Source organism: Daldinia childiae (genome assembly GCF_008694065.1).
Source record: "Daldinia childiae strain JS-1345 chromosome Unknown Scaffold1, whole genome shotgun sequence".
Taxonomy (NCBI): Eukaryota; Fungi; Ascomycota; class Sordariomycetes; order Xylariales; family Hypoxylaceae; genus Daldinia; species Daldinia childiae.
In genome coordinates this window covers 124,198-141,207 of record NW_022984642.1, presented here as the reverse complement: position 1 = coordinate 141,207, position 17,010 = coordinate 124,198, and the positions used below count along the sequence as shown (strand labels likewise).

General features: G+C 34.1%; 3 protein-coding genes across 3 annotated transcripts; 1 reads left to right on the top strand and 2 right to left on the bottom strand.

The window, feature by feature from the left end:
* Window positions 1-5,214: 5,214 nt before the first annotated feature.
* GL218_00029 (uncharacterized protein) lies at window positions 5,215-6,479 on the bottom strand (the record flags this gene model as incomplete). Its single annotated transcript, XM_033576437.1, has 3 exons — window positions 5,215-5,381; window positions 5,440-5,660; window positions 5,722-6,479. 3 exons carry the CDS (start codon window positions 6,477-6,479, stop codon window positions 5,215-5,217), a joined length of 1,146 nt encoding a protein of 381 aa, XP_033442232.1.
* A 1,443-nt stretch (window positions 6,480-7,922) lies between these two features.
* On the top strand, window positions 7,923-9,424 carry GL218_00028 (uncharacterized protein; the record flags this gene model as incomplete). The annotated part of the gene is made up of 4 exons (XM_033576436.1): window positions 7,923-8,050; window positions 8,110-8,299; window positions 8,381-8,530; window positions 8,594-9,424. The coding sequence occupies 4 exons, from the start codon at window positions 7,923-7,925 to the stop codon at window positions 9,422-9,424; spliced, it is 1,299 nt and encodes a 432-aa protein (XP_033442231.1).
* A 1,054-nt stretch (window positions 9,425-10,478) lies between these two features.
* Window positions 10,479-14,345, bottom strand: GL218_00027 (Serine/threonine-protein kinase ssp1; the record flags this gene model as incomplete). Its single annotated transcript, XM_033576435.1, has 2 exons — window positions 10,479-13,944; window positions 14,110-14,345. The coding sequence occupies 2 exons, from the start codon at window positions 14,343-14,345 to the stop codon at window positions 10,479-10,481; spliced, it is 3,702 nt and encodes a 1,233-aa protein (XP_033442234.1).
* Window positions 14,346-17,010: the final 2,665 nt, after the last annotated feature.

The following is a 17,010-nucleotide window of genomic DNA, read 5'->3' as shown; positions in this document are numbered from 1 at the left end:
AATAATAATATTTTTGCGTTATATAATTAATATAAAAATATAAAAAATATTTATCTTTATTTATAAATATTTAATTAACTATTTAACTTTTATAAAATACTTTTTTTTTGGTAAAAAATTTAGTTTATAAATAGGTAGTTATAAATTCGGCTTTTATTTACACTATTTAAAAATATAATAAAATAAATAATAATAAGGTTACTATAATAGCCTTAATAATATACTATTTATCCTAATTTAATAATTTAATTAATAAATCTTTTAATATAATTATAATATTAATTAGGTAGATTTTATAATTATAGGATTTATTTTCTATTTATATTATATTATTAGCTTTAATAATATAACTATAAAATAGTGTTTTAATTTACATCTTTTTTATATTAATATTTAATTATATCTTATTTATTGTCTTAAATAAACCTAATTTAATAATTTTTTATATTTATTTTATTATAAATTATATATTATTATTTATTATTATATTTTTAATATTTTAATATTATTTAATATATAAATTTATTTTATTAATTATTATTCTAAACTTCTTAATTTATAAATTATTTTATATTTTTTAAACGTTATTTATATTTTTTTAATATAATTTAATTATAACTATTTTATATTTAATAAAAGTTTTATTAATTAAATAATATTAATAAATAAGAATATTTCTTAAAATTTTAATAACAATTTATTATTAATATCTAATATATTTAAAATTTTTATAATCCTTTTATTTTTAATTATAAATTATACTAATAAATATTCGAAATTAATTTCCTAATTTATAAAACCATTTTAATTAACTAATATTTAATTAATCTTTTTAAAACTAAAATTATAAATTTAAATTTTATAATAATTGTTATTAAATAAAAATAGGATAATTTTTAAAATAAGATTATATATTTAATATATTAAATCTTTATAAAAAATATTCCTAATAATTAAAAATAACATTTTATTTTTAAATATATAATAGATTATATTAATTAAAAAATAAGGCTTAAATTTAAAAAAAAAAATAAATATATTTAATATAGAAAAAAATATATATAATAAATATAAATAATTATAAAATTAATAAATATAAATAATATATATTTAATAATTATTAAAAGTAAAAAAATTTATATTAATAATGATAATTAAGAAAATATAATGATTTAAAGACCTTATATGGCCTTAAAAGCTAAGATTATATAATAAACCCTTGCATACAATGTTATTACAATATTGTACCTATTTACTAATTAAATATTTTAGTTTAAATTATAATAAAGATATTATTATATCTAAAAAATATATTATTATATTTAATAGGGAAATTATAGAAATAAAAATTTTAGAAAATATGGGAAATAAAGGCAAAGAAATATAAGGTTAAAATGGAGTAAAGTAAATAATTTTTTTAATAAAATATATTTATATTTTATTTTTAATAATTTTTATAAAATTTATTATATTTTAAATTTTACTAATAATATTTATTTAATATAATTTAATTAAAAATTAATTTTATAAATTTATTTAAATAATAATAGAATTTTAAATTTTAATTTTATAGTTATTAATATAAAGTATATTTTTTTAATATTTTATTTTTTTTATTTTTATTAAATATTATTATTTTGGATTATTTTTTTTTATTTTATTAATATTATTTTATTTAGAATATTTAAAATGATTTATATAATTTACGTAATAAGTTTAATTATTAATATTAATAAAATATATATATATAATGGTTAAAATAAAATTATAAAAGTTTTAAAAAATTATATAAATTATAATATTTAATGTTAAAATTTTAATTATTTTTTTTTTTTATTTATATTTAATATTAATTATTATTATTTATTTATAAATTATATATTTTATTAATATTTTTTATATATTAATAATATAAATAATTTTAAAATTATTGTAATATTTAAAATAATAATTGGTATTTTTGTTTTAATTTTAATTAATATTATTTTTATTTTTTTATTTATTATTTTTATTTTATTTATTATAATTTTTAATAATTTTATTAAAATTAAAATTTAATTAATAGTTTAAGTTTTTTTTAAAAGTTAATTTAAATTAGTTAAAAATGTTGTTAAATATTTTAATGTATTATATAAATATATTTTAAATTAATATAATAAATTTTATTTTTATAATAAAAATAATAATAATAATATTATTTTTATTAATTTTTAAAAAATAATTTTTTATATATAATTTTATTAATTAATTAAAATTAATTATTATATTAATATAAATATTATTTAATATATTATTAATTAAATTATTTTATTTAATTATAATATATGTTTTTATTTAAATATATTTAATAGTAATAAGTAATTTGATTTTTAAAATAAAATTGTTATATTTTTAAATAAATTTAAAACCAATTAATATTAATTATTTATAAATTAATTTATAATATTATTATTATTATTTATTAATTTAATAAATTATATTAAATATAATAAAATTATTATATTAAATTTTAATATATATATAATATAAATAAAATTAATATAAAAATTAATTATTTAAATAAAATATAATTATAAATTTAGAATAATTTTCTAAAATTTTATTTAATTAATTTTAATTTTAAGATATTTATTATAATAATTAAAATTTATTTTATTATAAAGGTAATAATAGTTTTATTTTTAATTTTATTTAATTATTAAATATTAAAAAATTAGATATTTAATAAATTAATTAATAATATAATATTAATTATTAATAAAAATAGTTAAATTAATAATGTAATTAGTTTAAATTAATTTAAATATTTTAATTGATATATAATATTAGAAAATTTTAATAAAAAACGTTTTTTAATATTAAATAATTATAGTAATTATTTAATAATTTAATTTTATGAATAAGTTATTAAATTAAAGATTATTATATTTTTTTTATTATTTTATTTTATATATAAATTTTAACTATTTAATTTTAAATTTTTTAATATATTAAAATTAAAATATTAATAATAATTTATTTAAATTATTAAAACTAATATATATAATTATGTTAAAGTTAATTTTTTAATTAAATACTGTTTTATTTATAATTGTATATTTACGTGTAATAATATTAAAAATATTTGGTATAAATATGGAATATATTTTTATAAGTTATAAATAATGTTAAATTATTTTTAAAATTTATTATTATTAATTTTTATAATTATTTTATATTATAATAAACTTAATTATGTAATATTTGTTTTTAATTAAAAGGATAAAGGTTTAATAATTTTATTTTTACGTAAAGAAATTAATTAGGCAATTATATATATATTAATAATAAATTTATAAATTATTAATAAATTTTTTAAATTTATTTATTTTTATTTAAAGATTTTAGAAATTAACTAAATATTAATATTTTTTACTATAATATATGTTTATTAAAAATTTAAAAAAATTATATATATAATAGTTATAAATAAATTTATAATTATAAAAAAATTATATAACTTATATATAATAATTATTAAATAATAATAATATTAATTAAAAAAAAATATTTTAGATTATATTAGACCATTTATAATAAAAAACAACTAACTTTACTTTATCGCCGATAATATAAAATAACGTAACCGTTAATGTTAAATTACTAAAAAAAAAGAAAAAAGAATATAATAATAAAAAAATACTATATTATATAAGTAATTTATTAGTATTTAAATAATATTTAAAATATTTATAAATTTTAAAATATATAATTATTATAAATTTCTTTTAAATTATAATAATATATTATAATTTTATTATTATTTTTAATATAAATTATAAGAAGATTTTTGTTTTTATAAAAACGGCGTTATAAAGATATATGTTATAAAATTTAATAAATTTACTAAAAAATTAAAAATTAATTTAAATAAATTAAATTTAATAAATAAGGTAAAATTTAATAATTAATAGAAAAAATTTTTAAAAAATACTTTTATTTATTTATTATTTTATAAGTTTAATTAATCTTTAATTAATAAAACTATTGAAAAATATTGCTAAAAAATAATTATTTATATTTATTAATATATTAAAATATTTTATTTTAAATAATAAATAAATTTAAAAATTTTTAATTTTAATAAAATTAATTTAACCATATTGATATATAATAATATTTAAATTATTTTAAAAATTTTAATAAATAAAAATATTAATAATTTTATTTTTAAAAAAATATTAAAAAAAGAATTTAAAAAAGATTTAAAAAAAAAAAAACCTTAAAATAATTAAAAATAAATTTAAAAATATATATAATTAACCATTATATATTATATAACTTTAAAATTTTTATATTATAATTAAAATTTATTTAAAACCTTTATACTATAATTAAAATTTATTTAAAATTTTTAACCCGCAATTAAAATTTATTTAAAACCTTTATACCATAATTAAAATTTATTTAAAACTTTTAACCTATAATTAAAATCTATTTAAAACTTTTAACTTATAATTAAAACCTTTTATAATTATATTATTATAATTAAAATCTTTTTAAAAATTAATTATTAATTATTAACCTTTTATATATTTACTAAATATATTTAAATATATAATAAAAAAATAAAAATTTAAATATATAGAAATATTTTCTAATAAATTATATAATATAAAAATAAATTAAATTAAATATATAAATAAATATTAAAATATAAATAGTTATAATAAATTAGTAAAATATAAAAAATTATAATAGATTAATATATAAATATATATTAAAATATAAAAAATTAATATATAAAAAAATATTAAAATATAAATAATTATAATAAATTAATAAAATATAAAAAATTATAATAAATTAATATATAAATATATATTATAATAAAAATATAACGTAATTATATAATTATATAAATTATAAAATATTATTATAAAAAAAATATATATATTAAAAAAAATATATTTAAATTATATAAGGTTTTTAATAAAATTATATATATAAAATAAATCTTAATTAAATTCCAAATTTTACCCGTTTCTTTAATCAATACGCAATACCCCCTTAAGGGTGCTACGTCGAACTTGTGTAGACAGCACTAATAAAATAAAAATGCATTCGTTTTATTAAGTCATGTTCACTACCTAAGACTACTAAAGCAAAGGGGCATTCTAAATGCACCTAATGTGCAAACTGCCACATGCGAGAACCCTTTCGAGAAAACAACGATTAAAATCTCTCCGAATCATTACGATTATGTCCATCGATCAGCAATATCTCCTTTCCCACGTCTGTGTCTTGCCAGTTCCCCTCCTTATAGGAGGAAATTATGTCGGCATCCTTCACAGACCACAAAGCGGCACACGAGGCATTCATATATAATGGACCCCGTGTAGCTGTAACAAATCTCGCAGCCATTATCTTCCCCTACAGTGCGCCAAGATGGGTGCTCACACCTATTATCAATTAGGATCGAGCCACGGAGAATATCCATAAATCTCCTTTCATCATCTGGATCAATGTCTCCGATTGCATTAGCCGCTCTATGGCCATTGTCGACTCCGTCTTGAACCGCTCCCCCTCGGAAATAGAATTCGGGCTCCTCCCATTGGGTGCAGTGGCATGTTTTCCAGGGCCGGCTACAGAGGTAGCAGAACTGAGCACCGCAACGGCAACTAGGACATAATTAGCTAATTAACCTGAGGGTTCTTCAAGGTTATAACTAGGAATACTCACGTTATCTGGTAACAACCAGTATCCCGTTCAATCATCGATCGGCAGTTGGGACATTGTTGCCATCCATTTTCTCGGCCTAATCGGAGAACTTCCTGAAGAGCTTCGTCGCGGGGACAGTCGCCATTATGAGACGGGCCCCTACAGGCAGTGCATGTCGTAGACTGACACTTACGGCATGTTGCAACACCGTTGACGTGCATGTCAGGGTGGACAAAGGCGGAGCAGGTTGCTTGGTGACAGTACAGTCTGTTCTGTGTCGAAAACTCGACTACTTTATCTCGGAAATCCCGAACCAAATCCTCTCCGAGTAAATGCTGGTTAACTTCTAGGGGAATCTGCTGGCCGCAGCAGTGTGGAGGAAAGAGTGTCTCGTCGGTTATGGCGTTACGGAATAGTTGCTTCAGACAGCCAGAACAATACTTATGCTTGCAAGGTGCGTTTGCTAACAGATGAGCTTCTATCATTTCATTGCAGGCAAGACACTCATGCATTTCATCAGTATTGTTGTTGCTGCCTTCTAAGATATTGCCATCGAGATCGAAGTCCGCATCTTGGAAGTGGTGGTCATTTTGATTCTCCTGGTAATCCTCTTCTTCCCCATCTGTCTGCGAAGCTGGGTGTCCATCAGAGGTAATGTCGCCGACACTGTTGGATTCATCGGTATGCAACTGCAGTGCTAGAAGACTGGCAATAATAGGATTTATAGTCTCCTGGTCGGCGTCATGCCGTTCTATGATCGGATCGTCCATCTCGGTCATAGTATAGAAGTGGTACTTAATAAATTAAAGCAACCATTTGATGCGGTTGGAACACTTTAATTCTAGGGAACGATGAAGCTTTCGATCCTATGTTGGCGGAGGGTAGATAGAGTTGTATGGTAACTTGGGGAAAAAAATGTGCTTTGGTGTAAATCTGTAAAGAGTGCCTACCTAAGTTAGACGGGGCATGAACAAACAATCAGATTTATCGAGACGCGTCTCTGTCGCGTTGTGATAATTGCGATAACGCACCTTAGGATATACTTGGTTACTAGAGTAATTACAGGCAAGTCCCAGTTTAACATGCAAGATTCAGCAGCTGCCGAATGGACTTTGTAGTTCTTTTTACCTGACTACCTGGATTTAATTTATGACTGAGTTACAAAAGATATTTCAGTAAATCACTCTCGTATATCCCCTATTTTTCAACTATATTATCCCTTGCACTGAGTATTCTGGTTCAAAAGCTGGAGTTTACAAGACCTACTTAATTTAGTTTTCCTGGTCCTAGTAGATAAGAAGAGAAGAAATAGGATGCTGTATTAGGATAAATTTCCAACTCAACTACCTAAGGTAGGTTGAACTTGACTTTTAGTTTTCAGTTTTCAAATAACCCAACGGCACTTGTGGCACTTATATCTGCTGTTTCAGGTAGATCACTAACTCACTAACACTAACTTGATCCCGAGTTGCTTTCTTGTGAGGTACACTTCAGGTCCTAAACTAGAAGTTTCCATGCAAGTTGTCATGATTCTAGATGAGACATCTAAAACAAAGGATATATTTAGTATGTATAAACATAGACCCTCGTGGCTTCTTTCCATGCTGTTTGGTTCCACCTCGTGACACAAAGCTCTATATAAATATTCATACTCCTTACCTAATGTATTAGTTTCCATGAGATTAATTAAGTAAATAGTCATATTTATTGTCCGTATTTAAAGTGACTTATCAAGTAATAAATACGAAAAATAATTTCAAAATCAAAGACTAAACCTTTCCAATCAAGAAGAAAAGAAAATTTTATTTTTACTACTTTCGCCTCACAAGACCTCCCCCCTTTTTCGAGTAAGGAGGAATGCAAGCAGGATTCGTGATAGCCCAGATATCCATCTTATGTAGTCGTTCTGTCCTCATTTTGACAAATATACGAATGATAGGTTGGGGTACGGGGCCTAGATCTGGCCGTTATGTCGTTATGACGAAATGTGATATATTGAGCCTTGCCCACTTTTGGGTCGCCACAAGGATGGCGATATCATCTTGAGTATATACGATACCCCAGAGACGATAAATATAATTAATCTTAACACATTAGCTTAAATTTATTTGATGTTGTTCACTTTATGATAATCTCCTAATTGGCAACCCCTGAAGAACAACCCCAAAAAACGAAATCACCTCCTATTTTGCACATACATGATATTTAGACTTAGTAAGAAAATGTCAGCCGGCCTACCAAAACTCCTAAAAAGTGCTGCGCGGGAGCTTCCTCCAATAGAGAGTGATGAGTTCGGAGCCAAGTTTGATATATTTGGAAATTCCCGCCTAGTTCTTATTGGCGACGGGAGGTCAGTACTTTTAATCCAGCTTTGACGGCAGTATGCAGCTTATTAACAAATTACAATAGCCATGGGACGTCCGAATTCTATCGAGCGCGTGCTGCTATCACGAAACGCTTGATAGAAGAGCATGGGTTCACTCACGTGGCTATCGAGGGTGACTGGCCAGACGCGCGATCTATCGATCATTATGTACGGCAATATCCTCGCTGGTCTGAGGATGTGCCTATTCGTGCTTTTGATCACTTCCCGCGTTGGGTATGAGAAATTCCCAACTATATCATTGCCATGGCTTGGTATGTTTTCCTTGAGATATTCTAATATCCTATGTTGTCCTAGATGTGGCGGAATGCCGAAGTACAGGAGTTTGTTGATTGGCTCCGAGAGCACAACGCTCAGCTGCCTATGAACCGCAGAACATCATTTAACGGGCTCGATCTTTACAGTATGGGTTCCTCGATTCGGGCGGTGGTCGAGTATCTCGATAGGGTAGGCTATCATGTTTATAAATATTGACCATGCTAAGTTATCGTGTATTAATATCGTAAATAGGTCGACCCAGTCCTCGCTAAAGCAGCTCGGAAGCGATATGGCTGTCTAGAGCCATGGACTGATGACCCGCAAGAGTACGGGCGCAAGTCGTTCCACGAGGGCTCAGCTAAATGCGAGCCTGGTGTGATCAAGATGTTACAGGAACTCCTCAAGAAACGGATCGAATTGGCCTCACACCCGGAGGACCGCGAATCCTTTGTAGATGCCGAGATGAATGCTCGTGTAGTCCGCGACTCCGAGAAATACTATCGGGCCATGTTCCACGGCGACAAGACGTCGTGGAATATTCGCGACACCCACATGTTTAACACTCTATCGCGCCTCCTCAAGCTAAAGCCCGGCTCCAAAGTCGTGGTATGGGCACATAACTCGCATCTGGGAGACGCCAGAGGGTCGAGCATGGGAGCTAAACGCGGCGAGCTTAACCTAGGACAGCTATGCCGGGAGAACTACCCGGGCGAGGTCACTATAATAGGATGTGGAACGCACATAGGAACCGTTGCCGCCGCAGACGAGTGGGATGAGCCCATGAAGGTCATGAATTTAGTACCTTCGCGACAGGATAGTTATGAAAGGATGATGCATGATACTGGAATTTCCTCCTTCATGGTTGACTTGCGCCGCTTGAAGACCGAACCCATGTTGCAGCGATTCATCGGCGTGATATATAGGCCGGGTACTGAGAGATGGAGCCACTATATCAAGACCATTCTTAGTGAACAGTATGATGCCTTTGTTTGGTTTGACAGCACGAGTGCCGTTAACGCATTTGAAATAGCACAGCCAAAAGAGGCTTTATCAAAGGGAGAAACTTACCCCTTTGGAGTGTAGATAGAAGATAGAGGGAAGAAAGCGTACAGCGTCACTCTTAATCTAATCTAGATAGATGATACGGGCAAAAAAAACATATGTATAAGAAAAATCTCACTGGAAGTCTAAGTTCTGACGATGCTGTTATCCTAAATATAAATAGTTAAATAGTGTATACCAATGCTGCATTAACAATTTTAAATCACCATAACATCCGTATACACAGTACCTAAAGATAATGGTATAAATGATAATAATAAAAATGCCCATCAAAACTCCACTAGGATGCATATCAAATTATGGTCTATCAGTACGCTCAAAACAGATTACCGCCGCCCCGGAATATCATCCTACTCCCTTCTGTCCGATGCCTTTTTTGATGTTCATTTGGTCACTGCCCAACCGTTTCGTGGTGTTCATCTCTAACAGGGAAAAGCAAGCCTAGCGGCTCATCCGAATAATTGATAAACAAAAGTTGAAGCAGGGGCCCGAACACGCATCAGACATCACGATTATGTGGTTCATCTTTACAATTTCGTCGTCAGGCCATGTCCACATCCCGCGAAATAAAAAGTAGTTGATGCATGACCGAGAAGCCAAGCATACCTGATATCGCCGAGCATGCTCATGTCTCGTACCATCATCTCGTCGTACTCAGTTCCATCGACGTCGCGCCCAAACATCATCCCAAAGCAATAAAACTTGTATGTTATACATTTTCTCCTGAAAAAGAGAGGTGATTGATCGTTTGAAAGTAAAAATAAATTGGCTCGCCTCGATCCCAATAGCCTCAATGTAGCTAGTTTGAGGCTTTATTCGTGGTTGCTAAAAATGTCTACTAGATTGAACTAGATTCCGCGTGAACGTTCGTTATGCGTTCCACTTTGGTTGCATTCGCAGCAAAAAGCTTGGCGTTTCGACCATAGCGCTCTCAATGAGAGTTATATTCCGCATCCGATGTACGAACGGATCGGCTTGATACATGTTCATGTATCTCATATATGAAGGGTAGTAGTTAGACAGTAGTTACCCTGATGTAATGCAGAGGCGTCAACACATGTAGTGGCATCAACCTTTATTGACTGTGCATGAGTATCTTTTTGGCAGTTTCTGTGCTACCGATGCTTGTTTGCGTATCACGTCTCTTTGCACTTGATAATGTTCTTCCTAGCGGCGAGCTGGTGTGGTCTTTAACAGGATTCCGCTTCTTAGGCTTCATTACGAGACCTTCATCGCTATCGCTACCGTCGTCATCATCGACTGCTCTTGTGGTTAGGAGGGATGATGTGGCGAAGGAACGCTGGGGCTGAGGAAGTAATAGCGTTTGGAAATGTTCATCGTCTTCCAAAGGAAACCCTGAGATCGGCTCCTTTGTAAGAGCAGGTGGGGTTAATGAGTCGGTAGTATCAATAAGGGAAGGTCGGTCAACAGAGCCTGGCCTTAAAAGGAATTCTCCTTCGGCATCAGCAGATATAGAGCTAGCGCCGCTGAGCAGCGCCGGAAGCGATGGGTCTGAGCGGAAGACGGGTGAATCTTCGCCCTGACCTGGTAAACTCCCGAGGCCGACTGGACTTGTCGACTCGCTCGGGCTGGTCAGAGGTGTCATCAGCGTGCCAGTTGATGCTGAAGCTGATGTCCCAGCGGTTCCAGTATCTTCCCTAGATGGTGGTTGGGTATGTTCTAGGCTTAGTTCGTCTTCTGGTGAAGAAGGATAGGGAATGGGCGTAGTATCATCTTCGTGAGGTTCGAACTCTTCACGTCTCGATTGTTCTTCATCCTCTTGTCGGCGGCGCATCACGTGTTCATGAATTCGGGCAAGAGAATCTGGAGTAGACGGGTCGTATACCTTGAGTGGTTGGGTATGGCCTTCCACTTGTGTGGCTCGATGAGCAGTCACGGGCCGTTTATCTAACTCTGCGGTACCCATGTGATTTTCATGCATGTTGGGGTCTGAGTTTGGCTGACCATGCTGATAATTACCAACAGCTCTAGAAGAAAAGAACATAGGAGAAGCCAAGGCAGTTCCCCGATGAAAAGTATATGATTTGATTTCCGGTGGGTGGACCGAAAGGGGACGCCTGGGGAGTTCCATATTGCCAGGGGCTACAGCTGTGCTTAAAGCAACCTTAGCTTCAGCGCGTTTATCGGCACAACCAAACAATCCACGATCTACCGACCGTGATCGAGATGACTCATCCGTCGAATCGATATCTCGGGTCTTCCGCAAGGCAGTAATTGGATCATCTCTAATGCAAGTTTCAAGTGCAGGAGAATTCGGCATGGTATGCGAGTCTCTTCCAGGTGCGAGAGCAAGGATTGCATTGGTTATCGATCTTGTCCGACCGTGCCCGCGACCGTGACTCAAATGGCCCTTGATTGACGAGTAAGAAGTCGATGTCGACGGCGGTCCTGCCAGATCTGGTTGCGCGTTAAAATCGCTGATAGAGCCGCTTAGGTTGCGTCTAAAATCTCCGCCTACCAAAACCGACCCACGTTGGGTAGAATCCGGTCCATCATGGACCGGAGACTCCTGAGGAGTTACACTAACACTTTGTGATAGGGGATGGTCACTTTCTCGGACCGTAGCAAAATAATCATCGGGGCGTAAACTCTTTCGGCGAGCATCTCGAATGTGTGATGTCGAACCTATAGTCGAACCTATAGTCGAAGGTACATCTCCTGCGGAACTAGCAGCGCTGCTAGCTGCCCTTCTCCTCGAGTGGCCTTCCGTCCTCTCAGCACGCGGGTGCATAACCTTGCCGATAGTTTTCTTCACAACCGAGCGAGCCCTTTCCAGAAACGTAAGAGGAACGACAGCACGAGTGATTTCTCGTTCGTCGACTTCGATTTTGCGACCAGAAGTGCGACGCGAAGGGTCTGTCTCGTCAATCCATGCAATGAGGTTAGGAATACCTTGCACAACCCAAGGATGGCGCTTCACCTCCCTTAACCGTATCCGTTTCTCCGGATTCTTAGTCAGCATCCGATGTAAGAGGTCGTATAGCAAATCGTCAATCTCTTCATATGCAAGGACACTATCGTCGCGGTACGGCTCGCTGTTAACACGTTTGTATAAAGACATAGACGACGGGGAATGCTGAGGATCGACCGGCTTAAGTCGGCGGCGTGGGATATATACATCCTCCTTGGCGATCTTGTGAAACATCTGGAATTCGTCCTCGGCCATGAATGGGATGCGGGCGTAGATTAGGCAGTAGAGCGTCACTCCTAGAGACCATACGTCAATTTGTTCCGAGATTTTCGGTTGTTCTTCGCTTATGTCCGTATAACATAGCTCTGGTGCAAAGAAGGCAGGCGTGCCAACGGTCTTGGCTAATTCAAGATCGTCATCGAAGTCGCGAGCCTCGGATTCCGATACGAGCTCATCGGGTTCACCCTCACGAATCGGTCGGCCAAAATAGGAAACACCAAAGTCGGAAATTTTTACTCTATGGTCTCGAGTCCATAAGAGGTTGGCCGGCTTGATATCACGATGGACTACTCCTTCGTAGTGTAAATATTCTAATCCCAGCACAGTATCCCTGAAAGTAGCACGGGCGTGATCGATTGTGAAGCAAGGAACATAGGAATAGTCATCGGCGAAGGGGTCATGCGGTTGTTGGTTACAATCAACCGATGACATATGGGAAATGATAGAGTCAGCCATACTCGGAGATCGACCACGAAACATAGCATCCTCAGGAAACGCCGAAGCGATGGTCCTATCTAGTGCAGCTGATGATCCGGGATGAGAACGCAGGGGCCCAGGAGTCTCGATGTCGCTTTCGCCGTCTATACCAACTGAAGAGGCATCGTATTCCGAGGGTAATGGTGTACCCGCGCGAGAACCTGAAGGTGCAGATTGAGCGTGCGAACGAGTCGGGGAGGTGGCTCTTGATCCAGTCCTAGATGAAGCTATTCTGTTTGAACGGATAAGCTCGCTCCCTGCTCTTCCTAAGGAGCGCGGTTGGCCTTCGGAGTCGTCATCGTTTGCGGCGCCGTACTCGATGCTCCAAAAATCATCCGGGCCCTTCTGAGTCTGCATCATCTTTGCCCTCTTCACGTCATTGAGAGCCTGCCGTCTTTCGAGAAGCTGAATATAGCGTTCTTCTTCTTCGGTACTCAGTTCCCCTCGGACTTCTTTCTCAATCCTTCGTCTCTCGATGCTACAGATGTAGGGTAATCCCTTCTTCCGCCAGACAACCTCTCCTAGTTCGACATGTTCCAAGACCATGTAGATCTTCTTTAACTCCGGATCGTCGATGATTTCCAGAAGGGCGACGACATTAGGATGGCGGATCTTTTTCAGGATAGCAATCTCTCGTTTCGTCTTGTCCTGGGGAGACGCAGTAACTTTCCCCAGGCGGCGCTTCTTAGAGAACCTGGGGATGATCTTGATCGCCACATTCTCTCCAGTCTCCAAGTTTCGGGCCAGTTTCACCTTGCCGTGTACACCCCGGCCAAGTTCTTCTATCACTTCATATTGGTTGATGATCTTTCGTCCTGTCATTAGGTTCAAGTCAACGAGGGCTTTATGTGTCCTATATTCGCCAATATTAGTTAGCCAAATGCGAATCAGACGAAACGCCCAAACAAAGATCCCAATCGGAGATCGAGCTCAGCCTCTCTTCGGCTTCAACACTCATAATCCGATTCTAGGTAATACCAATCCATAATATTCTCCATGTTAGTCGTGCGTGACTTACTCTCGGACTCTATGATTCTGCAGCGGGTGCAGATAGGGACTAGCCGTGGTAGCCATCGGCGTAGAAGCCTCGGAGGCGGAATGGGGGAAGAAGGCATTGGGACGAGGGTTCGTAGGGCTGAACAGGCCCGGGGAGGAAGTCGGGGTACTATTCGCAGTCCTAGAAGGAACGGAAGAGAAAGGTGGATTATTGTCGGTAAGGAGTTGATGAGGTTGGTTCGGTTGCTGCGGATCCATGGCGGCAAGAGGATGTAGGTGGCTTAGGAGGTATTGTGGTGATCATTCTGGGTGAATATCGAAGCATGTCGTCGCTTGGTCCTAGCGGACAGGAGGCGGGGAGGATAACCGAATTTCAAGAAGCCATTACCGTGGGGGAATTGAATTGGGTAGTACAGATAACTGACAGACGAGTGGAAGCTAAAGGATAAATTGGATCTCGATGACACTAAAGTTAAGTGATTCGTAGTGGGCAGGTTGGTCTTGTTCTTGTCAAGCAAGTTCGTCGTCGGTCAAAAAAGGAAAAGGGAAAAAAAAAAAAAGCTAAGTCCAAGAAAGAAAAAAGAGAAATGGAAAGAATTAGAATGATTCGTCGCAGAATGGGACGATGATGAATGAACCGGACGACAGATGCAGAAGTGGGCAAAAAAAAAAAAAGGCCTGAGAAAGTTTGGTCTGACTCTCTGGCGCAAGTGGAGAGATTGTTGCAGCAGCCACCACCGCCCAGCCAAAAGCCCAGCCCAAAAGACACGAAACAAACCAATGACGAGGGGAAGGTTCCCACTAATACGTAGCTACTTGGCCGGAGCTAACATTGATAATCGGATGTCTCTGTAATGTCTGTGCTGCACACCATGCTAGGTATAGGTATGTATTAAGTATAAGTGGATACCTAATTTATGACGCTACGCTATGCTGGGATATGCACGGTACGCGACTCGCACTAAGCTTGCCTTAGTCGGGCACTGACCAACACAGTTCGACAAGGAGGAGCAAAGGTTGCCCCTCTATGTTACGTTTTACTTGGGTACAAAAGTAGATACTTTGTACATAGCCCCTCCTTGCACTAACCAGCAGCCAGTAGGCGATTAGCAATGGACAATGAGCAACAACATGGAATAAAATCTATCCATCAATTGATCCGTCAATTATCTCAATTATCTCAATTATCTGATGAGCTGCAACTCACATTAGGATCCGTTTAACAAAAAAAAAAGACGTACCTAAGTTGCCTATATCGGCAGTATCATCATAGTATCAGCATAGGAATTTTAAGAACTCTGAATACCAAATCATATAACCTTTTCATCATGTTTGATTTACACGAAGGTTAATTCTTCATGATTTGGTTGTACCTAAGCTTTGTCCAATGTATCATGGTAGTATGGAAGTTCCGATGTCGTTCTTTTTTTTAATCATACCTTTCTTCTTCTTCTTCTTCTTCTTCTTCTACCTAATTGAGTATTAACATTATATTTTTAATTTTGTGGAATGCGTCTCCTTTGTTTGCCGCCGTGACACAGAACCGCAGGCAAACCGTGATGTCAATTTCCTGCTTCAAAGCGAAACGATCGCCAGGTACCCGTCGGTAAACATCCCCAATTCGCATCTTTACCTTTTTGCTTTTTTTTCTTCAAGTCCACCAGTTGTTTGATAGACCCGAAGGAGGATACCTGGTAATTGTTTTCTTATATTACCTTTTAACTACGCTACCAATATAATATTGTTTGTAGTCTTACCTTGCAGTCCCTGTAAGTTATATAAGTCCTTGTAGACGGGATAGTTACCGTGTCTTTGGAGGGTTGCGGCTATGTATCTGTATGCAGCACAGTATGAAGATAGGTTTATTCATGGATTAATAAAGGGGTGGGATCGACGCCAGCATGGGTCATGGATGATGGGTCAAGGATATGGTAGCTTATCGCACAGTCTCCGTGCGTTACTAGGATTATGATTGGCCTCTTCTTAGAAAGACATTCAAGCTGTTTTCGGCCGTCTAGTGGGTCGATGGACAAACGCCGTTACGTTGAACATACGCAACATTGAAGTTAACCCAGGGGAGTATTCATTACTCCTCGCGAATCGACGACACTGCAGAATTCAATACCTACTTGTAGGAGGTAGCATATGATACATCGCCAGGCACGTGTGGCTGTACTCAGCCGGACGACTTCAACGTCTTGATAGGATTTGGTCACGGCCCGCTAGATGTCACGGATTTGTATTGCCGGGTACAATACCTCGAGATTTTTACCTTTTTTACCTTTCATATCCATATCATAGAATATATTAAGTGGTCAAACCTAGGGTATTTTCTATTCTTAAGCCAGATGCTTCTAATTACCATGTATATAAGAGTAGCTCAGTGTAAGCCGCAGGATGCAGCAATGTTTATTCGAGGATATTGGAATGTCCCTTCTTGGTATTTCCGGAGTGCAAAGTCATCATCCATCGAGCCACACGCTGAGCTTGATGGTTCGAGTATCAGTTTCCAGCCTGACCAGGTTCTAGTGTGACTGAATCAGAAAAGACACATCACGTCGTACAGCAAAGGCATGATTTCCCGGTTAGTATTAACATGGAGAGTTGCGGTGTTACTATGAACTTCTTTTTAGAAACATAACGGATAGTTCGTCATGTAGTTTACGCTCTAGGCGTAATTTATCAGACGGAAAAGGATTCAGTCGGTGGAAATCATGGTAACTACCTACCTATGTAATAGTGTTGGCTTCTCATTACCGTTCTTTGATAAACAGTACACCACCGGATAATATGCCTCATTCACATGTATGTATAGAGCAACGTTGGCGGGATGGTCTTACACGTGTAAAATATACAAAGCTTTGCTGATCCGGATCTACCCAGCTCGACTCATACGTGCTTTACAACCAGTAACGTTAAAGTG